The sequence below is a fragment of the Lemur catta genome, chromosome X, assembly GCF_020740605.2.
Source record: "Lemur catta isolate mLemCat1 chromosome X, mLemCat1.pri, whole genome shotgun sequence".
In the NCBI taxonomy this organism is placed as follows: Eukaryota; Metazoa; Chordata; class Mammalia; order Primates; family Lemuridae; genus Lemur; species Lemur catta.
Window position 1 is genome coordinate 35,550,844 of NC_059155.1, and position 23,372 is coordinate 35,574,215.

General features: G+C 40.0%; 1 protein-coding gene across 1 annotated transcript in view; it reads left to right on the top strand.

The window, feature by feature from the left end:
* Positions 1-670: 670 nt before the first annotated feature.
* Positions 671-23,372, top strand: part of ADGRG4 (adhesion G protein-coupled receptor G4) — a 102,832-nt gene continuing 80,130 nt past the window's right edge. Inside the window, exons 1-2 of the mRNA XM_045538837.1 lie at positions 671-811; positions 2,810-2,888. Coding sequence (XP_045394793.1) covers positions 2,819-2,888 — 70 coding nt within the window. The 5' untranslated portion in view covers positions 671-811; positions 2,810-2,818. The remainder of the gene's footprint in view (positions 812-2,809; positions 2,889-23,372) is intronic.

The window sequence follows — 23,372 nt, forward strand, 5'->3', positions numbered from 1 at the left end:
CAGAAGACCTTGGTTCCAGGTCCTGTTTTGCCGTTCACAAGCTTTATGACTTTGGGCAAGTCATTCTACCCTTAGGACCTGAGGGTCCTCATCTGAGAAGTATGGAGGCTCACAGGGTTCACCTTTGAATCCTTGATGGGATTTGGTGATATTTCCATCACCCCAAAGGGGCTGTAGTGACACCTTCTGGGACCAAAACTACACACCCATCTTGAGAATAGCATGAAACCAGTTCAGTAAATGTATTTATTTTCAAGGCAATTTGAAGAATGGATCTCCAGTGAGGTTAAACAACTGGCTTCACCTTATAGACAGTGTGAGATGTGAACATGTTAATGCCTTCTTGGCCTTTGCATTCTGCTCATAGTTCTGAACACCACCCCTCTCACTCCCCATTTACTCAATAAAGTGAAATGAGCAAATAGCTGTTTAATATATCCAGTTTAATTAAAGTAATAATCAAGTAGGAACTGAAGATAATCCTTACTGAAAACTGGGAAAGAGCCATCAAATTAATGGGTTATTGCAGGTGTGTAATAACCTGAGAACTTTGCTCATGCTGATTTTATGCTTCGGAGAGCAGCCCCATGACGTGCTGCAAGCCACAAAAAGAGGATCTACCTGAGTCAATAAGCCCCATAAAGCTAAGAGCAGAGAGGCTGGTTTGATCCAGAAAAGAAGTTGACTGAGACATGGCCAGCAGATAATGAGTCTCTTGTTTTCTGCTTCTTCCATTTCACATCAAACATAGGGATTTAGAGACCAGATCCGGTCATTTAGGGGTGGGAAGTTGAAGGAGTCCAGTTCTCAGGTAAGTGTCTCTCTTCCGTCCTTCCTTCCTCCCTCCCTTCCTTTCTTCTTTCCCTCCTTCCCTTCCTTTCTATCCTTTCCTCCTTCCATCCTTTCTTCCTTTAAATTTTTTTAAATTCTAAAAGTGACCAACACTCATCATAAAAGAACCAAATTGCAAGTAATAGTATGAGGTATAAGATACAAGTCCTTAATCTTCACCCTTTTTCTTTCTACCACTTTCTCTACTTTACCTCCTTCACTTCTTTCTTTCAATTTTTTCAAAATTATGAAAGTAATGCATGCTCACTGTAAAATAATGAAATAGTATAGAATTGTAGGGGGTATGAAGGAAACCTAATTAATTCCCATGCTTCCTTCCTCTTTCTTTTCCTTCCTGTCCTCCCTCCCTTCCTTCTCCCTCCTTTCCTTCCTTTCTCCTTTCCTTCAATTTAAAAAAAATATATAAGTAATGTATTATCATTGTAAAATAATCAAGCAGTACATCATGGTATAGCATATAAAGGAAAAGTCCTCAAGCCCCCGCCTTCCCAATCCACCTCTCATGCCTGACATATAGATTTACCTTATTCCTTTTAATGGCTGCATAATATTCTCTTGTGTGAATGCCCCATGATTTATTTATTGGGTGCCAGGTAAGTTTCTTAAGCATACCTTGGAATTGTTATAAAAGTTTAGAGGAAATGTAAGAAAAATATAAATTGGATTGTTTGCTACTGAAAATTCCATTTCATAGATAGCAATCATATCCATCATATCCACTTTATACTTTGAAAATTGCCTTCAAAATATCATCTCATTTGATCCTCTTCTAGAGCAGCTCTGGGAAATAGGCAGATTATTATCTCTATTTTTTGCAGATAAGGAAACTGAGGCCCATGGAAATTAAGGAACAGAAATATGTATGGTCTCACAGCCAGTTACTGATTCTCAGTCTAGTCCTCTTATAGCACTATAAATTTAAGCTGCATTTCATCTTGAAAGTCATAAAAGATTTAGACACCCCTTTACTTCTAAGCTCATAGTTTAGAAAATCCATCCAAATCATACAAATTCCCTTATTATTCTAATGAGAATGGCAGTAGAACACTTGGTAAATATGAAGAGCCTGATTAATGGCTGGCGCTCATAGCAAGCCCAAGATTCATTTGATTTCCTGATTGGCTTCTGTTACATTAAATGTAAAGTGAGTCTATTCACTCCAAATCCCACTTACAAGTGGAAAGAGATATAATATGTAGCATTATCCTATAGAAAAGGAAATGTTTAAATCAGTAGTAAATCATTCACAAGTATGTTTTATTTAAAATCAGAAAATGCCCATCAGCACCCTGCTGCCAAGTTTCTGTGATATGTTTCTGTAGGATTTGCCATTTTAACACCATTTCTGTTTGGAGAGAAGGAGAGTTTTCAGTGTGTTTCCCTAATAAGAAGTTTTAGTTACAATTAATTAAGGAGAGAAGCTGGGTGAATGGAATGAAATGGTGGTCAGGTTTCCCTAATCAGATCTTCTTTAAAAATAGGAATGATTTGATGAGTTACATTTGTCAGCAAGATCTTCTTGCATTGTGTTCCTTCAAAAAATTAGGACCATTAAAACTGCAAGTAGTTGGGTTGAAGTGATGTGCATTAGGGTTGAATGCATCACATTTTGTAATTTTGCATTTAGTGTCTGTCTTCTCTACTGGGCTAACTTTGTCCCATAAAGGCAGATATCTGTCTTGTCTTCTCAGCACTGTATTCCCAGTGGATGCCACAGTGTCTTCACATAGCAGGGAGTCAATATAATTTATTGAGTGACTATACAGATAAATTAGTCAGTGAGGGTTCAGCCAGGCTGAATAACTCAGGTAAGCGTCTATCTTGGGGTTGGCTAACATGACTTTAAGTAATGGGACAAAACCTTAGGTGGGATAAGAAGGAGAAGTGCGGTAACATATACTTAGGAATTGTTCGTTCTGACTCTGAGCTGGGTATATTTCTGACTTTTTGAATACAGATTTAGACAATGAAAGAACACATCATATATCAGAGGCTTTGTGGATTGTTTCTCATGTTGAGCTTTATCTTTCTCTCAGGTAAGAAAATGTATTCTTATTATCTCTTCCAATGTCTCATATACAGTAGGTTATAGAAATAAACCATTTGAAAAATACTACCAGTGGAGATTTGCTGGGCTGCCCCTCAATGGCCTCCTTTTGGTTAATATGGCTGTAGGACAAGCTGGAGCCTCAGCAAATGAGTGCGTTCATTCAGTATTATGCACGACCAATGGCAAACTGGCCTCAAGCAGGCAGTAGTTTGAACTACTGTTTTTGACATGTCTTAATGCAACTCTGAAATGCCGTTTGGAGGCTAATGCACACTTAACAGAAGATTTGGGTTTTCTTTTGGACTGTTTCCTCTCATGCATAGTGCTTTATTTAAAGCTTCCTGGAGCATTGTAATAACATCTTTCTGTCTCCATTATATGTATCCAGCAATGATCATAGAACACAGATGGGGAAACTGAGGTATGGCAACAGCTAGTAACTGATGCACAATGACAGACAGACATATTTTCTGGAAGGGCCCAGACCTTGCCTAGACTCTGTGACAGGAATGGAGATAGATTCTTTGTTTCTATTTTGTAGTGAGTAGATAAAACCATTCACTGAAATAGCTGATAATCTGGGGACTTAAAGAGAAGGTTGTCTTGGAAAACTGCAATCTTGTCCACATTAAGTAAATTCAATTGCTAGCATTCCTCATTCAGCACATTAGTCTTTAGCCAAAAGGTCACAAATGCTAGTGAGTGACAATTCCTAATGAAATTGACTTGGGGTTTAATTTGAACAGTTGTTAGATTTGAGAGCTAATCTGGAAAAATATCAAATCATCATCACTATGAACAACTAATACTGACTGGCTTCTTGCCACATGCAGAGTCTGATGGGAAACCATGTTTTTTTATAATAAAGGTTGAAATGGGGCCCATAGGGCACAGTGGCAGCTCTGTCACCTGGCCTTGCCTACCTGCTAAGATGTTGATTCATCTTTCCTCAGCCTGTTTCCTAAAAGGCAAGAAACTCTATTTTCTCCATTTCTTTATCCAAAGCATTCAAACACAGGTCTCGACACACAGGTTAGACACTCAATACATATGTGCTGATTTAATAAATTAGTGCAATTTGCAAATATAAAACTTTGAACATCTATATGGTGGTGGTTTACATGACACAAACTCTAGTGGGTTTTTGTGAAGGGTCATGGGCATGGAATAGAGTAATCTAAGAATAGAGGGATATAAGAGTCTAGTGTAAACATTCGATCTTAGTGAAGTATCACAAGAATGGAAAAACAAACACCACATGTACTCAGTACTAAATTAGAAAGAATTGATCAATACTTATGTGCACATATGGAAGTAAAACTCAAGGGAAATCAAGTAGGTGGGAGGGGGAGGAGGGGATGGGCAAATTCACACCTAACAGGTACAATGCACACTATCTGGGTGAAGGGCACACTTTTAATGTTGACTCAAACTATACAAAAGCAAATTATGTAACCACAATGTGTGTACCCCCATAAAATTCTGAAACAAAGAAAGAAAGAAAGAAAGAAAGAAAGAAAGAAAGAAAGAAAGAAAGAAAGGAAGGAAGGAAGGAAGGAAGGAAGGAAGGAAGGAAGGAAGGAAGGAAGGAAGGAAGGAAGGAAGGAAGAAAAGCTTAGTATAGCCATGGAATAAAAAGTGGAAGGGTGTGTGGTACTGAAAAGTTTAGATGGGTTTTGTGAGGAATGTCATTGGTCAGTGAAAATTATGATAGATGTGCAGATTTTAAACCCACAGAGGGTACTTTAAAGCAGTCACAAGGTTTTCCTCATGAGTCATGGCAATGATTTTTTAGGTTATCAAACAATTACCTATAATTGTTCTTTGATTGGTGAGAAATTCATCACTTTCTTCCTGGAAAAAAATACTCTGTCCTTGAAACAATAGTATAACTAAGCTTCAGTCTCCTTCAGGCTCCAGATGAGTCACTGGCCTTTCAACTGTGAGGATCACTGTGGGGGAGAGCTTAAGGTCAGATCAAACAGAGGGTGACTCAGAGATGCTCTGACTGGATGGAGACAGCTAAGAGCAAAACTGTGTCCACAGAAGTATATGAAGGGTCATGAAGGAGAAACCAAATCTGTATTAAAGTCCAAGGGGGTGCAAGCAGGGCCAGGAACAAGGGATAAAGACTGATGTCAGGAGCTGGATAGATGTAGAATGGAGCAGGAGGTAAGGAATAAAGCATCAATGAGAGAAGAGGACCTAGAACTTAGATTGTAAGTAGTACTTGGTTTCCTGGTGCTCTGTCTTACTCTACTCAGGTTACCAAAACAAAATCCCGTAGACTGGGTGGCTTAAACAACAGGTATTTATCACAGTTCTGAAGGCTGGAAGTCTAAGAGTAAGATGCCAGATGATTCTGTTCCTGGTGAGGGTGCTCTTCCTAGCTTGCAGATGGCCACCTTCTGCCTGTACCCTCACATGGCTGAGAGAGAGAACTCTGTTTTCTTTCTCTTCTATAAGGGCACTGATCCCATCATGGGGCCTCCACCTTCACGACCTCATGTAAACCCAATTACCTCCTGGAGACCACACCTCCCAATACTATCACATTGGGGGTTAGGGATTTAACATAGGAATTTGGCAGGGTTTGGGGGTGCTATAAACATTCAGTCCATAACATGCTCCCTTCTCTTACTGGTGCTGGCTATTGGCTATGTAATGACTGCATGATGGGTAGGTGGGTAGGTATGGGTTAAAGACACAGGGCTAGAGTAGTTGTTCCAAAGTCTCCCCCATGACATGCACACACACACACACACACACACACACACACACACACACACACATACATACCCCCCTCACATGCCAAGTGGATGGAGTAAGACAGGCTTTGCTGGATGAAAGAGTGTAACATGTTCTGGAACATTCTTGAGGTGGGAGGCTAGAGTTTTGTGATACATGATCATACGGTGCTGAAGGCAGCCAGCCTTGACAGTGAGTACCATTTGCTTCTATTTTGGATAGTTGATCTGAGCTGTAATCAACTTTCTTGAGAAGTTCTCACATATGCCAAGACAACCTGACCAGGAATCCTTTTGAGACAGGAGGGCAGCAAAGCCATGTCAGAAAATCAATCCTTATGCTATAGAGACCAACTAGGTCGGGGTCAGTCAGGATGCAGTAGGAGTATAAAGGTAAAGAAGCTCTTCATATGATAGGTGTTTGTGTAGCCAGGGTTCAGGAAAAGCTCCATCTTTTCCTGAGAAACTCATTTGGTGTGAAAGCAAAAGTGGAGGATAAACTTTGAGTAGAAACTCTAAATTTCTGTATAAACCCTAGAGTTGAGCTGTCCAATATGGTAATTACTTGCAACATATGGCTAAGTTTTAATTAATTAAAATTCAGTTCTCAGTGACACAAGCCATCTCTTAAGTACTCAATAGTTACAGGTGGCTAGCTGCTACCACACTGGGCAGGGCAGGTAAAGAACATTTCTATCATCACAGAAAGTTTTATTGGGCACTGCTGTTACAGAAGGTTGTGGGGACTGGCCCTTTATGAAAAGACATTTACTTTACTTCTTTTGACTTTTTTCTTAATTTTTTTTTTTTTTGAGACAGAGTCTCACTCTGTTGCCTGGGCTAGAGTGTCATGGCCTCAGCCTAGCTCACAGCAACCTCAAACCCCTGGGCTCAAGCAATCCTCCTGCCTCAGCCTCCCAAGTAGCTGGGACTACAGACATGCGCCACCATGCCCGGCTAATTTTTTCTATATATATTTTTAGTTGGCCAGATCATTTCTTTCTATTTTTAGTAGAGACGGGGTCTCACTCTTGCTCAGGCTGTTCTGGAACTCCTGACCTCGAGCGATCCTCCCGCCTCAGCCTCCCAGCGTGCTAGAATTACAGGCGTGAGCCACCGTGCCCGGCCAAGACATTTACTTTAAACAGCTTTATTGAAATATAATTTATACACCATAAAATTCACCCATTTAAAGTATACAATTCAATTGTTTTTGGTATATTTACAGAGTTGTGCAACCATCATGAATATCTAACTCCAGAACATTTTCATTAGCCCCCTGAAAAAACTCCATACTCTTCATTCCTCCCTCAACACTACAGCCCTTGGCAATCACTAATCTGCTTTCTGTCTCTATGGGTTTGCCTATTCTGCACATTTTGCATAAATGAAGTCATATAATGTGTGGCTTTTTGTGTCTGGCTTCTTTCACTTAAGATCATGTTTTCAAGGTTCATCCATGGGCTGGGTGCGGTGGCTCATGCCTGTAATCCTAGCACTCCAGGAGGCTGAGGCGGGAGGATTGCTTGAGCACAGGAATTCGAGACCAGCCTGAGCAAGAGTGAGACCTTGTCTCTACTGAAAATAGAAAGAAATTAGCTAAACAACTAAAAATAGAAAAAATTAGCCAGGCATGGTGGCATGCGCCTGTGGTCCCAGCTACTTGGGAGGCTGAGGCAGGAGGATCGCTTGAGCCCAGGAGTTTAAGGTTGCTGTGAGCTAGGCTGATGCCACGGCACTCTAGCCCAGGCAACAGAGTGAGACTTTGTCTCAAAAAAAAAAATGTTCATCCATGTGTAGCATATTATCAGCAGTTTATTTCTTTTTATTACTAAACAATATTCAATTCTATGGATAAGCCTCATTTTATTCCATTCATTAGTTGATGGACATTTGAGTTGTTTTGAATATTTGAGTACAAGTTTTTTTTTTTTCTGGTGGGGGGGACAGAGTCTCACTCAGTTGCCCTGAGTAGAGTGCTGTGGCATCAGCCTAGTTCACAGCAACCTCAAACTCCTGGGCTCAAGTGATTCTCCTGCCTCAGCCTCCCAAGTAGCTGGGACTACAGGCGCACAGCATAAATGCCTGGATAATTTTTCTATTCTTAGTAGAGAAGGGATCTCACTCTTGCTCGGGCTGGTCTTGAACTCCTGACCTTGAGCGATGCTCCCGCCTCAGCCTCCAGAGAGCTAGGATTATAGGCATGAGCCACTGCACCCAGCCACTTTTATTTCTTTTGTGAATATACCTAGAAGTAGAATTGTTGAGTCATATGTAACTTTATGATTTACATTTTAAGGAGCTCACAGATCATTTTCCAAAGAGGCTGCATCATTTTACATCCCACTAGCAGTGTTTTTTTTTTCTTTCTTTTTTTTTTTTTTTTTGACACAGAGTCTTGCTCTGTTACCTGGGCTAGAGTGCCATGCCGTCAGCCTAGTTCACAGCAACCTCAAACTCCCGGGCTCAAGTGATTCTCCTGCCTCAGCCTCCTGAGTAGCTGGGATTACAAGCATACACCACCACTCCTGGCTAATTTTTCTATTTTCAGTAGAGACAGGGTCTTGCTCTTACTCAGGCTGGTCTTGAACTCCTGACCTCAAGTGATCCTCCCGTCTTGGCCTCCCAGACTGCTAGGATTACAGGCATGAGCCACCACACCTGGCCCACTAGCAGTGTTTGAGGGTCCCAGTTTCTCCACATCCTTGCTAACACTTGTTATTGTCTGTCTTTTTGGTTATAGGCATCCTAGTGGGTGTGAAGTGATACCTCACTGTGGTTTTGATTTGCATTTCCCTATGACTGATGACGTTGAGCATTCCTTCATGTGCAAGAACATTTTGTCTGACAATTTTCAGAACTTTTGACCTGGAAAATTATACCTTCCAGACTCTGAAGCACACATTTTTTTTTCTTTTTAATTTTCTCAGATACATACTTCCTTGAGTTGGCACAGCCATGGTGCTTTTGTAGCCAGCATAGGACAGATGAGAAAGGTTCATATAGTAGCCTGTTTTTGGAGTGACTGAATATGTCATTTATATGGGTGACCAATCCTTATACTCTGCCTCAGGCCAATAAGTTGTAGAAATTTCCTTCATCAACAGTGAAAATATTGATGGGGAATTGCATGGGCTGAAGAATAGGTCTGAAATGCTGTTTTTTTTTTCATGTTGTTCATTTCCCAGATATGGATAGGGTTCTAAGATCCCTGGTTTGGATTTTTATTACCTAGGCACTTTTGGGTTAGTCTAGCAGTCCAGGGCTTATGGGAGCCGTTGGCATCACAACATAGAGACCTTGGTAGGGAAGGAGAGGGCCTATTAATTCCACTGCCAGGTAATAATGTGCAGTGTTTCCTCTTCTGTAAATGGTTTTTCCGTACACAACATTACCCAGACCTCATGGGCATGTTGCATTCTTCCCTTTCTTTCACTTTCTATATCTAATCCATTGAGTTCAGTTCATGCCACTTCTAAAATATATCCCAAATCTGATAATTTCTTTTCTTTCTTGCTGCTGTTCCTCCTCCTCCTCCTGCTCCACCTCGTCCTCTTCCTCCTCCTCCTGCTCCTCCTCCTCCTTCTTCTCCCCACCTCCGCTGCCTCCACCATGGTCCAAGCCACCATCATCTTCTCTCAGATGACTTTAATAGCTTCCTAACTGGTCTTCCTGCTTCTACTCTTGCTCTGCTACAGTCTACCCTCAACACAGCAGCCAGAGTGATCCTTTCATATATCAAGTTAGATCATGCCACTCTCTCACTAAAAACTTGCCAATAAGTTTCCATGACAATTAGAATACAATTCAAGGTGTTTAATAAGACCTAAAAAGTACTACACAACCTGGTCTCCCACTGCCTCTTGGGCCTCATTTCCTACCATGTTTCCTCTCTCTCCTTCCACTCCAGACACATATGCTTCCTGTTATTCCTTGACGATGCCAAGTGTGGTCCCACCAAAAGGCCTTTGCAGATGCTATTACCCGTGTCTGGGTCCCTCTTACTCCAAATATCTGTAACCTTGGCTCTTTTTTCATCTTTTAGGACTAAGCTAAAATGATTCTTCTTTAGAGAGGCCTTTCTTAGTCATCCTACCTAATGTAGAAATTCCCATTCCTCTCATCCCTGATTTTGCCATTACCTAGTTCATAGGCCTGTTAATTTCCTTTAGAACACTTTTTGTAATTTGTAGTTTTTTTTCTTTATTTCAGAGTATTATGGAGGTACAAATGTTTTGGTTACATTAATTGCTTTTGTGCCATTTAAGCTAAAGTTGTAAGTGTGCCCATCGCCAAGATAGTGTGCATTGTACCCCTTAGGTGTGAATTTATCTGTCCCCTCCTACCCCTTCCCACCTGCTTGGTTTCTGCTGAATTTTACTACCATATATGCACATGAGTGTTGATCAATCAGTTCGAGTCTAACACTCAGTACATGTGGTGTTTGTTTTTCCGTTCTTGCAATACTTAGCTTAGAAGAATGGTCTTCTTTACTTGTTTAGAATGTACACTGACAAGGCCAGGGACCTTGTGTGTCATGCTTACTCTAACACTGACACATGGTCGGTGCTCAATGGTCATCACTGTTGAGTAAGTGTAATTTTCAAGGGGTTTCTGGCTTTATGAGTAACGGCATCCATTTTGTTGGGTGAAACAGGGGCTTGAATCCAAGATTTGAAGGAATAATCACATTACCCATGTGAGGGTAATTCTGCTGCCTCTTGTTCCAAGAAGAATTCTTGGCAGGCCACACATGGGGTCAGCAGCCTGGGTACTAAAGGAGGGGATGCACTGGATAACTCTGTGACTTGTGACAGAAATGAGGTTCAGGGTTGGATGCTTCTATATATGGCAGATCTGGTTTATCTATAGATTAGCCTGGTTACTCAAGAGACCAGAGGGAAGTGTGGGCAGTGTGTGGCAGATAGTAACTCTGGCTCTCTGTGGTTGTTCACATTACGGCCATGGTGACGTGGGTAATGGAGCTCCCCAGTGTTGTGTGCCTATCTATTCTATTTAATTAGACAGCCGTAAGTCTGCTAGACCAGAACCTGGTCTACAAAGTTTTTCAGTGCTCTAGAACATTGATTTGCAAGGATTTGTGATACTAAGAGCCAGATGACCCTTTGCTCAGGTAAAGGCTTCATATAATAGGTAAATGAGTGTCTGCTCACCGCCCCCTTTGATGGGTGGGTGGTACATTTCCCATCTGAAGCAGTCATGGAGTGCCCTTGGCAGAGTGCTCACCCCTAGAATGGCTGGATTCTCTAGCTGTGGTCCCCAACCTCCGGGCCACATGGTACCAGTCCATAGCCTGTTAGGAAAACAGGGCCGAGCATCATCACCTGAGCCCTGCCTCCCCACCCTGCCCCCTTACATCCTATCCATGGAACAATTGTCTTCCATGAAACCAGTCCCTGGTGCCAAAAAGGTTGGGGACTGCTGTTAAAGTCTAAACAAAGACAACTAATGCCTCTGGTGGGCACTTTTCCCCAAATCTGTTCTACCTCCTCTCCCTTCTCTGATAGGTATTGCCAGGTGGTCAGCTAGACCTCGAGCCTTACACAGTATTATGAGTTGAATCATGTCTTCCCACAATTCATATGTTGAAGTCCTAACCCTCAATACCTCAGAATGTGATTTTATTTGGAAATAGGGTTATTGCAAATGTAATTACTTAAGGTGAGGGCATACTGCAGTACCGTGGACCCCTAGTCCAATACAAATGGTGTCTTTATTTATTTATTTTTTTGGAGACAGAGTCTCGCTCTTTTGCCCTGGGTAGAGTGCTGTGGCATCAGCCTAGCTCACAGCAACCTCAAACTGCTGGGCTCAAGCAATCCTTCTGCCTCAGCCTCCCGAGTAGCTGGGACTACAGGCATGTGCCACCATGCCCAGCTAATTTTTTCTATATATTTTTAGTTGTCCCGATAATTTCTTTCTATTTTTTTAGTAGAGACGGGGTCTCACTCTTGCTCAGGCTGGTCTCGAACTCCTGACTTCGAGCGATTCTCCCACCTCAGCCTCCCAGAATGCTAGGATTACAGGCATGAGCCACTGTGCCCGGCCCAAATGGTGTCTTTATAAAAAGAGGAAATTTGGACACAGACATACACAGAGGAACACCATGCAAAGATGAAGGCAGATATTGGGGTCATGAGCTTACAGGCCAAGGAACACCAAATATTGCCAGAAAACTCCTAGAAAGTAGGAGAGAAGCATGGAGCACATTTCTCCCTCACAGCCCTCAGAAGAAACCAACCTTGACCCCAGACTTCTAGCCTCCAAAACTGTGACATGATAAATTTCTGTAAGCCACTCAGTATATGATATATTGTTATGGTAGCCTGAGAAAACTATAATAATAACACAGACACTGATGCTCTGTCAGGCTCTCTGGATCAGGATTAAAAAGAGGAAAGCATGTTACCTTATGGGGGAGAAACAGTGATCAGACAATGCCCACAGTGCCTGACCATGGAAGAACTTCATTGGTCCACTCTTCCTGCGATGGTGCAGGACAGTGCTCCTGGAATCTCAGTCCCTCAACCTTTGAAACACTTTAACATTTTAAGGGGACACTTTGCCAAGAAAGGGCAGAAAAGCCAGTACAGAATATTCCTGCTATTTCTTTAATGCTGTTTTCAGTAGAAAATAAAGGGACTTTGCTAAGGAAAAAAAAAAAGCCATTCAGATTGTCTGTCTCTTACAGTTCTAAATCTTTCACTTGTTGACTTTTAAAATGCTTCTGGTAGGGACAGAGAACTCTCCACTGATCTTTTGCCAAAAATTCCCTAAAACAGAAGGCAGGGCACAAGTTCAGTTTGCAGTTCAGAACTTCTCATTCTATGCCAGATGCTTGACCCACATACATTTTCACAGGGGACAGCCCTCCACCTATCCCAGGGCACAACCATTTATTCAGTAAACAGCTACAAAAGGCCTACTATGTGCCAAGAAAGTTGGACCCTGCCATCTCACACCATATACAAAAATTAACTCAAAATGGATGAAAGACTTAAGTGTAAGAACTAAAACTATAAAACTCTTAGAGGAGAGCATAAGGGGAAAATTTCATGACCTTAGATTTGACAATAGATTCTTAGAAATGACACCAAAGAACAAGGAACAAAGGAGAAAATAGATGAATTAGATTTCATTAAAACTAAAAACTTTCGTGCATCAGAAGACACTATCAAGAAAGTGAAAAGACAATACAGAATGGGAGAAAATATTTGCAGGTCATATACCCGTTAAGGTTCTAGTATTCAAAATATATAAAGAATGCATACAACTCAACAACAAAAAGACAAGCAACCCAATTAAAAATGGGCAAAAAACTTGAATAGATATTTCTGCAAAGAAGCTATGCAAATGGCCAATGAACATTAAAAAGTGTTCAATGTCATTAGTCATAAGGGGAATGCAAATCAAAACCACAACAAGATACCACTCCACAAACTTTAGGATGGCTATAATAATAATAAGAAGAAGAAATGGAAAACAACAAGTGTTGGCAAAGATGTAGAGAAATTGGAACCCTCATACATTGCTGAAATGTAAAATGGCACAGCCATTGTGGAAAACAGTTTGGCTGTTACTCAGTAAGTTAAACATAGAATTACTATATGCCCTAGTAATTTCACTCTTATGTATGTACCCAAAAGAAATGAAAACCTGTGTTCAAACAAAATACATGGCATGAATGTTCAGAGCAGCACTATCCATAATAGCCAAAAGGTAGAAACAACCCAAATGTCCATTAACCCATGAATCAATAAACAAAATGTGGTATATCCATACAATGGAATATTATTCAACCATGGAAAGGAATGAAGTACTGATACATGCTCCAACATGGATGGACATTATGCTAAATGAAAGAAGCCAGGCACAAAAGGCCACATATTATATGATTCCATTTATACAAAATTCCCAGAATAGGCAAATCCAGAGACAGAAAACAGATTGCCAGGGTCTGGGGAGAGGGGCAAATGGACAGTGACTGCTTAATGGGTACAGGGTTTCCTTTCGGAATGATGAAAATGTTCTAGAAATAGATAATGGTTATGGTTGCACAGCATTGTGAATATACTAAATGCCACTGGATTGTATACTTTAAAATGGTTAAAATGGTAAATCTTCGTACATGAAATTTTCCAGTACAAATAAAATGGTGCTTGATGCTCCTGAGGCAGTAACATAGCCATTTAAATGAGGTTTATGGTGAACTTTTCCTAACATGGAAAATGTTATATGTTAAATGAGAAAAACAGGGAACCAAATTTTCATACAATATGATCTCAACCTCATAGAAACAAACATAACCTGTGCACAGAAAGAAAGTCAGAGGAAATATACCGAAATTTTAGTGGTGTTTACCTTTGCATGGCAAGACCCTCTGGCTGATTTTGTTTTCATCTTTTTACTTCCTAATACTTTCCACTTTTTGTTTTAAAAGACATGTAATTTTATAATGGAAAAATACCTATTTTTCTAAAGTAAGGAAAACAATAAATGTAATTTAAAATAAAAGCAAACAGGGGCTAGAGATGAAGAGACCCAGAGGAGTCAGATCAAGAGGGAACATGCTTCAGGGGAGCAATCAGGCAATTTGGACTTGAAAATTGCCAGGGAACAGATGGCAGCATCCAAGCAGACATCTGCAATGGATAGCGAAATCAAATGCAAGGACACAAGTGGCCTTTGAAGCCAGCCCTTGAGAGGCCCGGCAGAGAACACTGCTTGCGTAGCCAAACAGAAGGGCAGAGCCCCTCTGTGCCTTGTCATAGCCCGGCCTCCTCAGAGCCCTGCTGGGGGCCCAGAGGCTGTAGGAGGGCTCTGGGCAGATGTGCTTGCATGTATGAGGGTGCAACAGAGTTTGTGGAGGAAGAAAGAGGCTTTGATTAGTGAACTTGGCAAACATCGCAGCTGCCATTGACATGGGAACTTCACAGTTTATACACATTCTCACATACATAACCTAAACGTTATTATTGCATTATCTTTTATAATGGCCCTTCGAGGTAGGTAATTATTCCCATCTTGCCATGGAAGAATGAGGCACAGAGAAGTAACGTGAGTTATTTATTTAACATTTTTATAGTGTTCACTATACGCCAGACACTGTCCTGAGAGCATTCACCTGCATTCATTGCTTATGTTCACACAGCTGGTAAGAAACAAATCTGGGACTCAAATCTGGCTTTTCGGACTCCACTACACCACACTTCTGCTCATGTGTTTTTTTTTTTTTTTTTTTTTTTTTTTTTTTGAGATAGAGTCTCGCTCTGTCACCCGTGGCGTCAGCCTAGCTCACAGCAACCTCAAACTCCTGGGCTCAAGTGATCCTTCTCCCTTAGCCTCCCAAGTAGCTGGGACTACAGACATGTGCCACCATGCCTGGCTAATTTTTTCTATATATTTTAGTCGTCCAGCTAATTTCTTCCTATTTTTAGTAGAGACGAGGTCTCGCTCTTGCTCAGACTGGTCTCGAACTTCTGAGCTCAAGCGATCCTCCCACCTTGGCCTCCCAGAGTGCTAGGATTACAGGCATGAGCCACCATGCCCAGCCTTCTCATGTTTAAGCAGAATTTACCTCTTGTCTGCAGAATCTCAAGTAAGGCCACAAGTGGTTCTATCTATCTATTTATCCATCCATCCATCTACTCTTATTTTTCTGATTATAATAATATATGATTTTTTTAAAACACGCAAATATTACTGGAACAAGTAGCATGAAAGTAAAAATCCCCCTAAATCTCACACCTAAAGGTAATCATTTGTAATGGTTTGATGCGTGTTCTTCCAGATTTTTTATATGCTTATTCTACCACATATATTTTTCTTCTATTTTTAATAGGAAAATACTATACCTGCATGTATATACCTCCCATTTCACATAATATGAAGCCTTGAAAGTCTCTCCATGACTCCATAGGACTTCCTTGTTTATTTTAATATTTCATTGTATAGAGGTAGCAATTTTCCTAACTAATCACTGTTAGACATACAGGTTTTTCAATTGGTCTTGATTACAAACAATGCTGCAATAAATATCCTTATACTCACATCTTTGTGTATATATTTGTATAAAATAAATTTATAGAAATGGAATTTCTGGGTCAACAGTATACACACAATTGCACACAATTAAAATTCTTATAGATATTGGCAAATTGCCCTTTAAAAATACTACTTAATTGGCACTCCTACCAGCAGTGTATAAGTAGGACTCATTTCCCCATGGGCTTGCCAATGCTGGGTATTCTCGGTCTTTTAAAATCTTATTAATCTAGTAGGCAAAAATGGCATCTCATTATTGTTTTAATTTGCGCTTAAAAAATAGTGAGCTGGCATCTTATTATATTATTGGCCTTTATATTTCTGCTTTTGTAAATTGCTCTTTCCTGTCCTTTGGCTACTGGTTTTAAATTAGTATACTGCAGAGAGGAGAGGCCCCTGTGAACTATATAAGATTATGATACAGTCTTTTAAGGGACAAGCAAGCCCTGGAGATTTATGCTCACCATAAAACCAGGCCTTAAGTGTTGTATTTGACGTCATTTTGGAGGGCTGAACAGAAAAGCAATGTTAATGAACAATAATTGAGACCAGTTTCATAGCAATTATCATCTTGTGGGATTAACTCTTGATTTATTAGCCACATAAAAGATGATAAGATAATGTAATCACATAAGCCAGGGATAGAAATAAGCATTGGCCCATCCACCAATGGACGGTTCGGAAATACTCTCTGGCAAGTGGACAGTGTGAGTTCCCGCACATGAGTGTGCATGTGTACAGGTAAGTGTGTGTGTGGGGAGGCATATATGTGGGGTTGTTCGCTTTTGGAGGATGTACAGTAGGGGAATGGAGGGAGAGAATACCATGTGGCCAGAGAATATCTGGAAGCTTTCATCTAGGGACATCTCCCAGAAGCAGGGAAGGAGCTACTTCCTGCCAGCCTCTGTAGTGTGCTATTAAGCCTGTCACCGTTTTAAAGTAGTGGTCCCAACATTACAACTCTAATTCAGGGAGAGGTTACAAATCCATTCTGCCATAAAACTCTTTTTGGTTTGGCTCAGGTCGTACTGAGACTGGACTAGGTTGATGGCTGGCAATCCTCACATATTTGCCTAGTGGCCTGGGGGTTTGTAGTGGTGATAATGTCACCTTTCATCAATAGACAAAGGGCATAGCCAATGTTAATTTTCATAGATACTGCCAAATTGCCTGCCAAAGGACTGTACCATTGGACATGTCCTTCAGCAATGTTTAACAGGGCTTTCCATACATCATCTCGCTTAATCTTCAAATAATCTTGTAAGGTCATTAGGTAGGGGCTATTATCTGGCACAGACTAATGTGAATGGTGCCCCCTAGAGTTGGGCAGACATACAGCACTGGGGCTCCGAATCCCCATTTCAGTGAAGCAAATCTTGAGGCATCAGGAGGGAGGTTACTTGTTCAAAGTTACACAGCTGATGCAGAGCTGGGATTTTAACCCAGGCTGTCTGACTCCAGAGCATAGTGGTAACTGGGTCCAGGGCCATCTAGAGAGTAACTTGAAGCCGCTGAAGCCCCCTTAGTGAGGGGATGGAAGGAAGGATGCACTCAGGGCAGTGCCATCGCTTCCATTCCTGAGTACAAACAGAAGTTCCGGAGCTTCAGTATTGTCCAGCCGGTCATCCTTCAGGCCTTTGTCAGTGCCTTTCAGTGAGAAGCAGTCTCCAGAGACAGAATAAATCAGGTAATTTGGCTCAGGAAAAGGCATTGGAGAAACAAATTGCTGTTGCCCCATGAATATAATAAGGCAGTTAGGTGGGCGGAAATAGTTCTCTTTTGATTATATGAGTGAGGATTATGTGTAGCAAATTTGAATTCCAAGCTGCCTTTTCTTTGGCCTCTTCCCCCCCAACTAGCCATACACTTCTAACTGCCTCTCCAAACTGTCCAGCTGGTGTGTGCTCCGGGAACACTAATCTAACTTTTCATATTAGCCCAGACAAAATATAATTAGGAAGAAAGTCTTCTGCCAAAAAAAAAAAATCACATGTCAATGTCAAATAGAGATGATTTTTGTATATTACTATTTTTGCTTATTTGCACCAGTATTGACTCATAATTATATTGTATAATCTGGATTTGACTATATTGCCAAAGAAGATGATTAAAAAATTTTTCACTGAAATTTCATTTGTTTTCTCTTTCCCCTTCTCCAAATCGGGACAGATACGCTTTCACTAAAAGGCAAAAAGCTGGATTTTTATGAAAGAGGTGACACATATGTAAGCCTGAACAGCACCATTCCTGAACTCAGCCGATTTACAGCATGCACTGACCTGGCACTCATGGATGACAACACAAGATATTGGATGGCCTTCTCCTATATTACTAAAAACACCCTCCTGGGAAGAGAAAACATAGACCTTGGACTTGCAGGAGACCATCAGCAGCTAATACTATACAGTTTGGGCAAGATCTTTTATATCCATTACCACCTGACTCCATTTCAATGGCATACAGTATGTTTGATATGGGATGGTGAGAAGGGCAGATTAGAGATCTTCCTGAATAAAGAAAGGATACTGGTAGTAATGGATCAACTGCAAAACCTGACACCTAATGGGACTCTGGTCCTAGGGCACTTTCTCAAGAATGGAGACAGCCGGGTTAATAGCGTGGGATCTAGCTTTCCCATCAGCTTGTACTACTTTCAACTCTGGGACCACATCCTGGAAAATGAGGAGTTGATGAAGTGTTTAGATGGAAATGTAGTTAGTTGGGAAGAAGACGTTTGGCTCGTCAACAAGATCACCCCAACTGTTGACAGGAGTCTGCGCTGCTGTGAGTAACTTACGAATTTTACTCCTTAGCAAGGGTAGTGTTGATGCAGTATTCCTCTGCTCACTGCTGCAAATAATCCAGTCCTAGACCAAGGCTCTGTCTTCCTCCCAGTGGCCCAAGTTTGCCGAGGTTTTATCTACTTTTTAATGTAGAGCAAATGCTGTTCTCTTTTACCTTTGTTTTGATATAATTTCAAACCTAGAGAAATATTGGAAGAATAGGATAAAAGCACTCATACACTCTTTAGCCAGATTTACCAATGAGGTAAAACTTTCCCATATGCTTTATCCTTCTATCTAAATCTTTCTCTTCTTCCTCCTGCTCCACACACACACACACACACAAGCATGCAACTTTTTTGTTTCTGAATCATTTGAGACTAAGTTGCAGGCATGATTCCTCATTACCTTGAAATATCTTGGTCTGTATTTCCCAAGAGTTCTCTTACTTAACCATACTACAGTAATCAAAATCAGAAAATTTAATGGATATGTATTATGGATATAATACTAAAATCTAATTCACAGTTTATGTTCAAACTTAGCCAATTATCCTAATAATTTCCCTCATGATTATTTTTTGCTTGGCCCAGGATCCAATTCAGGATCACACATTGCACTTAGTTGTCATGTCTCTTTAGACTCTAATCTGGAATGCATTCTCAGTCTTTCCTTGTCTTTCATGATCTTGAGAATTTTATTAATAGAATACAGTCCAGCTATTTTGTAGAATGTCCCTCAATTTGAGTTTGTCTACTATTTATTTCCTCATGATTAGATTCAGGGTATGCACTTTTGGCAAGAATATCACAGAAGTGATGTTATATTCTCAGTGTATCACGTCAGTAGACACATGGTGCCAATTTGTCTCATTACTCATGATGATAAGTTTGATCACCTGATTCTGGTGATGTCTGTCAGATTTCTCCACTGTAAAGTTATTATTTTTTCCTTTGTAATTATTAATTAATTTCTGGGGAGATTTTTGGAGCCTATGTAACTATCCTCTTCTTATCAAACTTCCACCCAATATTTTTACATCTATCTACTCATGATTCTTGCCTGATTCACTAATTACTATGATAGTTGTAAAATGATCATTTTAAAAACTCCATCTTTTTGTACATTTTTTTAGTTGGCATTTTATTGTAAGAAAGACCTTTCTCTTCTTCCATATTCATTAATTCATTCACGTGTTTATTATATGAGCGTTAACTCATGGATTCTCATTTTATTCATTTTATTCAATGGATTACAATCTATTACTATCATTTATTTTGATGCTCAAATTTGGCCCAGAATTGGACAGTGAAAGCCGTTCAATCTGGCTCCTGTGTCCTTTTGACACATTGCTATCATTTTTGAGCATTTCCTTACTTTCTGGTACAACAAGATGTTCCAGGCTCATCTTGTACTTTTTCTGCTCAGCCCAAGAATCGGCCATTTTACCAAGGAGTTCTGGTTCATTTTAGTGAGGAATGGTATTTATAAATCAATTCATTTTTTTCTTGTGAGAGCAATGACAGTTTTGGAGAACTATTTGGAATGGAGTTCCTGTAAGAAAACTGGCTTCTCGGAATTACACATGTATTTTTCCCTTCTCTCTCGTTTTAAGAAGGAAGTATAAGATTGTTTTTCTCTGCACAATCCCACTCTCCCTTCAAATCCAATCCTGTCCACAACCACCAGCAGCAGTAGTCCTGAAGTGTGGGTAGTCAGTAATAATAGCATCAAGATAGGATTTTTTTCTTATTTCCTGAAACGTTCATTTATTCTTAGAGGAGTATTATTTACTGTCCTTATGGGGTATTTGGGTAAAAGGCTTTTAGGAAGGGAATGAAGGCTCGATCCATGCCTAAGGAGGCCTTTCACAGACTATGGGGATATGTTTCCACCAATAGTCTGGATGCTGAATGGCAGAGGCACATTCCAAGGGATTTCTGTTTCTTTGAGATCAGACCAATGCAAAGGACCAGAAAAGCTATTCCTTTGTGCTACTACCTGAAGGCATTTGGTTTTTCTTTTTTCTGAGGCCTTGAAAATAAAAGAGAATAGTCCTACCTAGCTCTGATTACAAAACTGAGCTATGGACTCGTAGGTTAAGCTCAAACAGCTCACCCAAAGAAGTTTAAAGTAACTTTATCTTTGATCTAAGGAACCAGAAGTACGTCCCTATTCAATCCATATGCTTAGTGATGGTCTTTGAAAACCGAATCTGGCCAGCTAATGGCCATGGCCTTTCCCACTACTTTGCTGATAAATAGCTAAATCTAACTGATGTGTTAAAATGCTAGACAACCCTCACTTATTTTGCTCTTTTGTATACTTTTTAAACGTACAGTCTATCCTCTTGGTCTGATAGAGTCTCCTGGTGGGCATGATACACAAATAATCTAACACATCAAACCAACAAGAGAAAACAAGACTTAAAATGACAATCAAGCAAAAAGGGTAGGAAATGTTAATGTTCTGTCTACTATTGAGGCTTCTTCAAATGTTCTTTCCAAATCTTAAACCAGTAGTTCCTAATCTAAGGGCCAGAATGGCCTTGAAAGAGTTGGCAAAGCCCTTGAAATTATATACAGCACCCTAAAAATGCAAGGTGAATTTCTTTCCCGTGGACAGAGTCTATAATTTCTCTCACATTCTAACATAATATGATAATTGCTGCTTTTTACTAGGTTCTTACCACGTGCCAGGCATTTTATAGAAGAGGAAACAGAAGCTCAGAGAGGTTAAGTAAATTGCCTAAGGTCACAAATCAAATAAGTAGCGGAGCTGGGGTTTGAACAAAGATTTGTCTGGCTGCGAAGCCCATGCTCTTTTTGCCCCCACACCGTGTAGGACTATCTCAAGGGAGTCTGTGGCCCTCAATAGGTTATGTTACATGTTATAATGTCACGGAAGCTTCCTTTGAAAGGAGTTGCTGGTGTTGATCACCCACCTGGGGAAATCAGGCTACCAGCTGCAGTCACTGCCTGCCTCATCACTGAAGGAGCCATAACACCATAGAATTTCTCTTACTTCGATATTGGCTGTATGACATCTGGGAAAAGGGGGGCAATATATGAATAAATATGAGCAATTACAACGTGTCTAGCTCCAGCTTTTGCCTAATAAATTGGTATTTATGGTCTATAGAAGGATTATGACCTTTAAAAAATAAATTTTAATGATCACATTGCTACATTACAAATCTCAATAAATCTATTTACACATGAATTATATATATATTTATATATTCATGAGAACAAGGCTTTTGGGGAACATTTGCTGAAAAACACGAGCCCTACCTGGGTTTAATAAACAAGTATTCACTATAGTCAGAGATGTCACAGGAATATTTAAATAACACAATGATAAATAATAATAACAGTAAAGTTGCTAGTCATTAGAAATTTTACTTTGGGAGTAGTTCTTAAGCATCTTTTCCCTATTTTTAAAAATAACAAATGTAATACATATTTTTGTGAGTAAAATAGATTTAAACAATATAAAATATATGAAGTATAAAGTAAAACCTACCTCCATCCTCTCCACAGAAGTGTCTATTTTTAAATATGTTTTCTATGAGTTTATAATAAGTGTGTGTGTATGTGTGCATGTATGTGCATAGGTGTGTATAGTTTAATAAACCAAATATTAGACATATGTACATACATATTGTTCTGCAACTTGATTTATTTTAACTTAATATTATTATGGACATGAGTACATTTAGATCTGTTTTTAGGGCTGCATATATTTCACTGTGCAGATGTAACATAATTTATTTAACTAACCTACCACTGATGGACATTTAAGTTGCTTCCAATCTTTTGCAGTTACAAATAATGCCACAATAAATTTCCTCATATACACATCTTAGTATACGTGGGCTTGCAATTTCATAGAACATATTTCTTTTTTTTTTTTGAGTGATTAATTAATGGATTTTTTCTTTTTTTTAATTCTTATTTCAGCATATGGTGGGGGTACAAAAGTTTAGGTTACGTATATTGCCCTTGCCTCCCCCACCCCCGGTCAGAGTTTCAAATGTGTCCATCCCCCAGACGGTGCGCATGGCACTCATTATGTATGTATACACCCATCCCCTCCCCCACCCACATCTGCCCAACACCCGATCAATGTTATTCCTGAATGTGCTCTTAGGTGATGATCAGTGAAACCAATTTGATGGTGAGTACATGTGGTGCTTATTTTCCCATTCTTGGGATACTTCACTTAGTAGAATGGGTTCCAACTCTTTCCAGGAAAATACAAGAGGTGCTAGACCAGCATTGTTTCTTATAGCTGAGTAGTACTCCATGGTATACATATACCACATTTTATTAATCCACTCATGTATTTGATGGGCACTTGGGTTGTTTGCACATTTTCACAACTGTGAGTTGTGCTGCTAAGAGCAGAATTTCTTAGTAAAGGCATATAAAGCTTTTAAAATTTAAACAGACTTATCATTTTTACTAGTCATTTTATTAATTTAATTATCCATTAACAATTTATCTTTTAAAGTAAAATGAATAGATATATACAGTGAAAGATTAAAACTATATAAAAGCGTAAATCAAAAGCAAAAATCTCCTTTCTTATTTAGCTGAATGTGGTGGTGTGCACCTGCAGTCCCAGCTACTTGGGAGGCTGAGGCAGGAGGATTGCTTGAGCCCAGGAGTTTGAAGTTGCAGTGAGCTGTGATAGTGCCACAGCACTCCAGACTGGGCGACAGAGCAAGATCATGTCTCAAAAAAAAAAAAAAAAAAGTCTCCTTTCACTTCAATCCCTTACCCCAAGTGCCTCTCCACAAAAGTAATGATTGTTAACAATTTCTTATGTATCCTTGCAGGAAAAATGTAAAACTTGGGTTTACATGTAAAT